This window comes from Simochromis diagramma, unplaced genomic scaffold (assembly GCF_900408965.1).
Source record: "Simochromis diagramma unplaced genomic scaffold, fSimDia1.1 OVJJ01000326.1, whole genome shotgun sequence".
In the NCBI taxonomy this organism is placed as follows: Eukaryota; Metazoa; Chordata; class Actinopteri; order Cichliformes; family Cichlidae; genus Simochromis; species Simochromis diagramma.
In genome coordinates this window covers 40,524-48,955 of record NW_024387042.1, presented here as the reverse complement: position 1 = coordinate 48,955, position 8,432 = coordinate 40,524, and the positions used below count along the sequence as shown (strand labels likewise).

At 40.4% G+C, this 8,432-nt stretch overlaps 1 protein-coding gene and 1 long non-coding RNA gene across 2 annotated transcripts; both read right to left on the bottom strand.

Moving 5' to 3' along the window:
• Positions 1-218: 218 nt before the first annotated feature.
• Positions 219-1,201, bottom strand: LOC120741595. The gene is made up of 2 exons (XR_005697648.1): positions 1,090-1,201; positions 219-494 (listed from the first exon to the last, which is right to left on the bottom strand). It is a non-coding gene; the product is annotated as an uncharacterized LOC120741595 (long non-coding RNA).
• Positions 1,202-1,402: 201 nt separating this feature from the next.
• LOC120741611 (putative protein TPRXL) lies at positions 1,403-5,827 on the bottom strand. Its single transcript, XM_040044584.1, has 3 exons — positions 5,744-5,827; positions 1,781-1,958; positions 1,403-1,602 (listed from the first exon to the last, which is right to left on the bottom strand). The coding sequence occupies exons 2-3, from the start codon at positions 1,947-1,949 to the stop codon at positions 1,403-1,405; spliced, it is 369 nt and encodes a 122-aa protein (XP_039900518.1). The 5' UTR covers positions 1,950-1,958; positions 5,744-5,827.
• Positions 5,828-8,432: the final 2,605 nt, after the last annotated feature.

Genomic DNA, 8,432 nt, shown 5'->3' with positions numbered 1-8,432 from the left:
TATATCCACAGCAATAGCTACGCAAGTACCTTAATTATTCAATTCAACACTTACCTCTTGGATATCAGCTTTCACTCCTTATACCTTTGAGCTTTAGTATTCAGAACTCTGTAGTGGTGAGACAAGATACCCTAGCAACAGCAAAGTCATGGATTGAAGTCCACACTCCAGCCTGCATGACCAGACATTTGGTTAAATTAATGATTTTTTTCTTTCTCTAAAAATGAACTGAACATTTTTAATTGATGAACAAATATAAATCTGCAGAGCCTTGTTCTGTACTTTATTTCAGGGTCTTCTACATGGCTCAGGAGCTGGTGAGGGGTGATGAGTTTTTACACTTTCAGCATTCATAACATTTAGCTTGTGACACTGTATTTACATAATTATTAATACGGAGAATTAGAGTTCATAGTCTGGTTGACACGTTGCTCATAAAGTCAGCGAGAAACCCTCGGATTGGCCGGTTTGGTGGGTGTAGTGGAGTCAGACGCCTGAAAAGAAAAATTAAAGAATTTAATTCAGATCATTTAATTCCTTTAAATGTATCCTTTCCTAACTTTGTCTCAGAAAACCGACACATCCCTGGTTGCTTTAGGAAGTCACTCTTTGGATGGCCCCAGTGCTGAACCATATCTGCAGGTTTACAAGTAACACATGCCGCCATCCAGACGACACCTTTCTTACTCCAGCAAGACGATGCTAAATCAAATTCTAGTAATGAGTAAAGCTGTTAAACTGGCCTGTCTGTCCAGAACCGTCAGCCACTAGAAGCATCTCAAACTCTATGAAATCAAAGTAGGACTATATGGAGCAACTGAAATACATCAGTGGAAAGATTTGCCTTTCAAAGGATTACAGGTGATGAGATATTTTTTAAACATAAACAAAATTTCTCAGTGTCATCGTTTCACACATTGGTTATGAATGTTATAAAATAAATGGATAAAATAAATAAAGGCTTTAAAATGTTTCTGAATCTTTACATCATGGCTGCTGTGTTGTAAGGTTTTAATAAAGTTAGTTTGTAGTCTTAATGAAAAGAAGGAAAGCTGGAGAGCCAGACGGAGAAACGTTGTTTCTGCTCACCTGTCTTGATGCTCTTCCTCGCCCTGAGAAAACGGTAGTCATTCCCTTTTGTGCGGGGACGTGTCGGAGGGAGCGGTTTTTGGATTCCTTCAGTTCAGAAAGGAGCTCGGGGCTGGACAGTGACAGACGAGCTGAACAAAGACAATAATTTTAGTTTTCATATGGGTCCAACCAAATCTCTAAAACACGAAATGCCACACCCAAGAGTGGAGCCTGTTTGTTTTACATCAGCACAATAAACCAGTAACAGCTCGCCAAAGTCTCTCAGAGATATGTTTTCTATTAATGGGTCCTCTCCACCAGGGCGAGCTAGTCACTTCACATAGGTTAGGACAGTACTTCCAGCCGGCTCACCTTGTCTGTCCCTGAAGCCAGGGGACGGCGAGGTGGATGAAGAACTGGAGGGGGAGGAGGAAGGAGTGAGGCTGAAGGGGGAGGCCACAGGGGAGGTGGTGGAGGAAACCCCGCTGGATTCACTGTCGTCGCTGTGAGGCTTAAATTTGTTCCGACACTCTGGAAAGACAAAGATAAGAAGACATTTGTGGCTGTTTGTGCTTGAGATTTGGGGTTTTGCGATTCTTCTGTGGTAGTTTGATACAGAAACCCAGGACCACCCGGGCCCCTCAGGGCCCTGTTTCAGGTTCTGTTCAGTTATCCATCAACACAAAATTGAACCTTAGAAAAAGGTTACCTCTTAGAAACTCTGCTTGCAGCTCAGGACTTCTGAGAGACAGAGTAAAAGGAGGAGGAGGGGGAGAGGATGAAGAGGAGTTCAGCTGGCTTTGTTTCCCAGCTCTGATCGAGGTAGATGTTGATGCCGGTGATGATGATGATGGAGGAGGTGGTGCTGAAGAATTCATGATGAACACCTGCAGTGAGACAAGTTTTAGTGAAGTTTTAATATACACATTTACTTATAAACAACATTTCACAGATAGTTTTTCAATTTAACTGAATTTTGTTTATATAACATCACCTCAAGGTGCTTTATATTGTAGGGTAAAGACCCCAACAATAGCACAGTGGCACACTGAGAAAAAAACTCCCTTTTAACAGGAAGAACAGCTTTTCTCAAATCTTTGACAAGAAACGACGGCCTGGATACCAATCCACAATGTTCAGGTGAGGATGAGTCCAGGTGAGATTGTTTCTTGGGTTTTGAATTAAAAACATTTAGTACAGTGATGTGGGAAGCACATCTGCAGGGCTCGATGAAAGTTTCATTTTGCCTGTCAGATCAGTGATACTCAACGGGGTTTTGAAAACAGATTTAAAGAACAAGAAAAATCAGTAACAGAGTGAGCAGATGAAGGCACAGCATTTTTGCCAACATTTTATTTTACTTTATTTACCAAATAAATACAATTTATTTTTAATAATAAAAGTAAGAAATGTTAGAGAATACCTGTTAAAGAACACGTGTAAGTATGAAAAAGCAGGAGATACCTGTCTGCTTAATTTTATTAAAAGGACATTAAGATTTCTTTTACTGAACAATATAATACTGATAAAATATGCGGACTCCCTTTTCTCATTCCTTTACATGATGCACTTTTCATTCGGTGGTTTGGACCTTCTAACTGCAGACGAGCTTCATTTATCCAAAAGAAATGACTCTTTGAATGCCTGTCTGTTCATTAAAATCTCTAACAAACATTTCTGCATCCAATACTGACTCTAACTTAACATTAAACAAATCCGATAAAGTTCAGTGGCATGCTGGATGATAATATGCTGACTGAATAACTGTTTAGGAAGGGTAAGCTCTGTATTAAAAGACAGACACAGACAAAACAGACAGAACTATGTTTTGTGATGGGAAGGTCTTTCACACAGCCCATGTGAGAAAACCAGATCTATGGTGTCCTACCGAAAATAAACTCAGTAACATGCCTCACAAAATGATATGACTCCATAATATTCATAATTTGAGGTGCAGGGGAACAACCTGCTTCATCAATTTACCATTAAAACAAAACTATGTCCAACCTTAAAATGGAAGATTAAAAAAATGTCCAGGAGGAGAAGAACAACAGAATAATAAACAGGTTCTAGATTATAATTGTCTCTATATACTGTTTTGTTCTTTCATTCTTTCCTATTTACTTTATTGTGTAGAAGTATGGGGAAATCATTGTAAAAATACACTAAATTCTCTTTTTATATTACAGAAAAGTGCATTTTGTATAATACACTGAGTTGGGTATCTTCATCATACAGATTTCTTATTTTTACAGTCAAAGTTTTGACTTGGTTAATTACAATATAGCACAGATAATGTTTAGAGCTAGAAATAATCTATTACCAATCAATATTCAAAATCGTTTCAACCAGAGAGATGGAGGCTACAATCTGAATGGGAATAAGATTTTTAAAAGATTTTTAAATAAGATTTGTGTGTCTGTGTGTAGGGCTCAGTTGTGGAATGGGTTAGGGGCTAAGCACAACCAATGTCCAAACATCCAGAAATTTAACGTTCAATGTATAAAGATATGGCTTTCATGCTGTACAGGGATGAGGGCAGCATTAAGCTACAAGAGGTGTATTGGCGACTGTCAAGCCTTTGAGTCGCCGCTGTTCAAAACACAAGTCAAGGTTCCAGATTAAAAACTTCTTTATTTGTTATCAAATCCTTAAAATCCGTAGAAAAACAGTGATCGAAATAAACATTCTAAGCTTGAGCGGTCAGCAAAAGTCGACTTCCCCCATCACCCACTCATTCACAAAAATTCCCTCGGGCTGTGAACAGGTGATATAGCAAAGCTATGCCTATCTACAACAAGGTGTTTTCGATATAGATATGTCCAAAAAACACAGACTAACAAATAACGCAGTTCTTAAAGATGACGGCGAGTCCACCACCAACAAAGGAGCACTATTTTGAACAGAGCTCAGTCAGATGATTAAATTCCAAATCGTGCTGCCAAGTCTTTGTTATGAAGTCCAAATTCTCTTGACTGAAGATATCACTGAGAAGAATGAAAGTAATAGAGCGAGCACTGGGGAGGGTCATCCTGATGGCAAACGTGTGTCAGCAATCTCACAAACCGAATCGACAGGTGCCCGTGCAGATGTCATACCATCATAATCCACAGGTCACACAGGTTAAGGCTTGATGACCTGACAGAGCCTCCCACAGACCACCAGGACACAGAAAAGCCACACAGATTTCTGAGTCTGACTACACCTTGCCTCCAAAGCTGTCTCAACTATGTTTCTTTGGACTGGGATTATCCCAGCCCCCAACCAGCAACAGATACAGGGGTTCAGCTTGGAGCATTCACCATGCACTTAGATCAGGTCAGTGGGCTGCAGCACTCCACAAAAACTCTTGAAGAATGGCTTGATGTGCAAAGACTTCTATGCGAGAGTCAAAGCTGCCTGATTTTAGTGCCACAGACTTTTTAGAAACCAATGAGAGACACTCTTCTTCTTCTTCTTCTTCTGGTTGCTCCCTTTAGGGATCACCATGGCGGATCTGCCTACCTCACTAACAGCCTTCCTTCACTACATCCATAAACCTCCTCTGAGGTCTTCCTCTTTTCCTTCTGCCGCCTTTGTCCAATATATCCACTCTCTATTCTGTCTTGTTTCTAATGACTTTTATTTCTCTCATCTCCAGGGCATACCTCCACCTACTACCTACCACTCCTGACTTCCTCATCTGTAGTGCTCCTTCTCAGCATGAAGCTATACTGCTGCTCAATAGTCACCTCTCTTCTTAAAATAACGGCTCTTTCCTACACTGCATGCTCCTATCCATGCTCTAAATCCTTCCCTACTCAATCCTCCAATGGGTCCATAAGTTACAAACTGAACACTATGTTGTATTTGATAAGACCTGGAAGTGGAGACTGAGACCATAAATTCATTAGGAAAGTATTAACTGAGGTGAGAGATAAGTTACGTAATAGGCTCATTTTCTCATAGACTTCCATACAATCAGACCCCAGATGTTGCCCCCTATAGGACATTAAGAAGATTGCAGGTTGAATGCACTTCAACAGTGGCTACATCAGACCTGCTGTTGGAGAATGTCGTTTTTAATTGATTACCTGAACAACAATATGTCTGCTGTGCAGTTAATTGTACTAACTGACCATTCAAGAACTCTCAAGAACAAATTCTTGGATTCTACTTGGACTCAGAACTAATGACCAGGTGTCTGTCTGTGTCTGTGTGATGCTCCTCAGTCTATGGATGCAGTCCAGAAATCAGTCTTCTATATACAATCAATTATTTTCGTTCTAAAACAAAGTAAATTAAATACTTTAAAATACTGCAGTGGGAAATGCAAGATCAAACGAGCGGCTCTGGATACTTCCTGGAGCGACTGCCATTAAGTCATTAGGAGGTTCAAACAGCTGAGTAACCACAGGTAGAAGCGATCACACTGACCATGAAAACTTTCCCCCCGACTTTGATAAACCATAATATTCTCATACAGAAGTGTGTTAGTGTTTTCACCTCATATATAAACACTGGCCCTGCTATGATGTCACAGGTGAGGCCTTCAGTCACATGACTGACCTCTGAGCTGGACCTGCAAGCTCAGATTGAACATAGCCGGGATCAGTGACACAGGCATTAAATGTGGTCCCCCCTCGCCCCCAGCTGTGAATCTTTTCTTCCAGTTCTCCCAGTTTCTACTCACTGGCTGGTGTGAAGTTCCTCGGCTGGTCGCAGCGTTGTTGGTGGTGTGGCGACTGAGCGACAGTTTCCTGCATGCAGGGCAAAGTCTGCTCTGCTCCCTCCCTCCCTACACACACGCGCGCACACACACTGACACCTACACACACACGCAAGCCCGTTCAGCTATCTTAGTGAGGACATTGACATAATGCTTTGCCTAGCCCCTTACCCTAACCATTAAAAATGAATGCCTAACCCTAACCCTTACCATAAACCTAACCATAACCTAATTGTAACCCTGACACTAAAACCACATTTTGAGCCTCAAAAAGGCCTTCAAATTTGTGAGGACCGGTGTGTGTGACTGTTGTCTCTGACAAGACAGGTAGACAGGAACACACACACACACACACACTGTAATAACAGAGAGAGAGAGAGAGAGAGAGAGAGAGAGAGAGAGGAAAACTTTGAAAGCACGCACACGCAAAAGTCCATATTAATTATTGACGTGCTTTTATGACAACGTTACCATGGATTCCAGGTAGGAAAATAAGCCAGCTGGACTTTTACCCTCCTAACACACACCGAAGACAGAGTGACTAATGTTCAGACTTTACATTTAAATACTCTCTCTCTTTTTGTGTTACAGCAAATGTGTGTTTGTGTGTGTGTGTGTGTGACAGAGAGAGAGGGTGATTAGGTCTTAATGTGGTCCTGGTTCCACCTGCTGTAGCAGGAAGTTACGGTGGCCCTGAGAGGCCAAACGGACTGCAACTTCAGAAAACACTTGCAAAAAGAAAAATGTTGGAAAAAGAAAAACACCTGCAAAAAGAAAAACACTTGCAAAAAGAAAAATGCTGGAAAAAGAAAAACACCTGCAAAAAGAAAAACACTTGCAAAAAGAAAAATGCTGGAAAAAGAAAAATGTTGGAAAAAGAAAAACACCTGCAAAAAGAAAAACACTTGCAAAAAGAAAAATGCTGGAAAAAGAAAAATGCTGGAAAAAGAAAAATGTTGGAAAAAGAAAAACACCTGCAAAAAGAAAAACACCTGCAAAAAGAAAAACACTTGCAAAAAGAAAAATGTTGGAAAAAGAAAAACACCTGCAAAAAGAAAAACACCTGCAAAAAGAAAAACACTTGCAAAAAGAAAAATGTTGGAAAAAGAAAAACACCTGCAAAAACAAAAACGCTGCAAAAGCAAACAAGACAGAATGGAAATGTTTCTGGGGAGACAATAAGCGGACGGACCAGTTGCATGAACCAAAACATGCTAACAAGTGCACTGGGACTGGGAGACACTTCAAAGAAGTGGAAGCGGGGCGGCCAGAGAGTAAACTTTCAAAAGTAAGTTCTGAATATTATGTCACTTATTTATGTGCAAATGTTTAATAATGAATAACATTAAAACATTACTGTTGGCCACATGCCGGCAAAGTTATGTGACATTAGCGATGTTTGTGCTTTCAGCGTTTACTTTGTTTTAAAGCCTTTACTTTTTACGCGGTTCGATAGTCGACCTTAGTCTTACAGAGAATCTGATTATTTTGTGCATAATTAAAGTCAGTCATATATCCACGAACACAACAAGCTGAAAGTCAGTGATGCTGCTCGGTTTGCAGTCCTGAATATCACAGCACAAGCAGGATTCACTGCACTGTTAATGTTAGCTATGTTATATTGCTGCCTCTGTTCGGTGGTGTCGAGCCAAACGGACTTTAACGTGTGTTTGAACGAGCTGACGGTTCACTCGTTAAGCTGAAAGAAAGATGCTTTAATCACAGCAGTCATACATGTGTCCACTGTACCATCTGGAACTCTTCTTGTTTAGCACTCGTAATAACACAAACACTAAATCCTCCTTCTCTTGTGCTGTTTTGTAGCAGTGTATACACCTGAGACTGTCACCTGTCTGTCTGTCCTGCACTCTCTCGTTTTTTCTTTCTCTCTGATTGTGGAATAAAAGTATGAACATGTGTTTATAAGTTACACTTGTGTTTGAGTCCTGCAGCTTATCACACATTTGATTTCCATGTGTGACGACTGCAAGTGTCCAGAGTGAGGACAGACTGAGGGACCCACTGCTGCACATCATCTGTGAGGCTTTGCACCCCTGATGATCCACCAGGACAAACTCAGCAGTGTGTGAGGAAGAGGAGGAGGAAGAGCCAGCAGCAGCTGACAGATGGAGAGAATAGACAGACTGTTCCCTGTTTGTGAAGGACTGCCAGGAAAGTTTAAAATAACTAATTGTCTGTCCTGAATCAGTCTTAATAGGTAATGTTCAAATAATTTTATCATTCCAGTGTTTTCAGTGTGGGAGAAAGTACTCAGGGCATTCAGGTTACACACTATGAAAGGCAGCAACAAGTTTAACATTCAGAAACCTAAAGTATGTATCAGCAGCAGAATGGACCTAAAAATAAATGTTTGTGTCAGTTCTATGAAGCTTTGAGTATTTTGGATTAGTAGCACTGCTGTGTTTGTTGTATCATATTGCTGTAATTGTTTATTTGCTTTATATATTCTGAGGTAAGTTGATCTATAGTGTTACATCATATTCTATAAGGATGTTATGTGTTTGTATACTTTCTGCCCAGTTTGACCCATTTAGCAGAAGTCAGCCTGTTTAAGGCTCTGATATCTATTCTGTGTGACTTACAGCAGTTATGACATGGTCTGATTTTCTCACCCAATAAAGGAATATTCAAT

Bases quoted from the DNA above. Each gene is read 5' to 3' on its own strand.
- LOC120741611 (XM_040044584.1), bottom strand. From the start codon at position 1,949: ATGAATTCTTCAGCACCACCTCCTCCATCATCATCATCACCGGCATCA. The intron at 1,603-1,780 runs GTAACCTTTTTC...TTGTCTTTCCAG, and splicing joins GCAAGCAGAGTTTCTAAGAG to AGTGTCGGAACAAATTTAAG.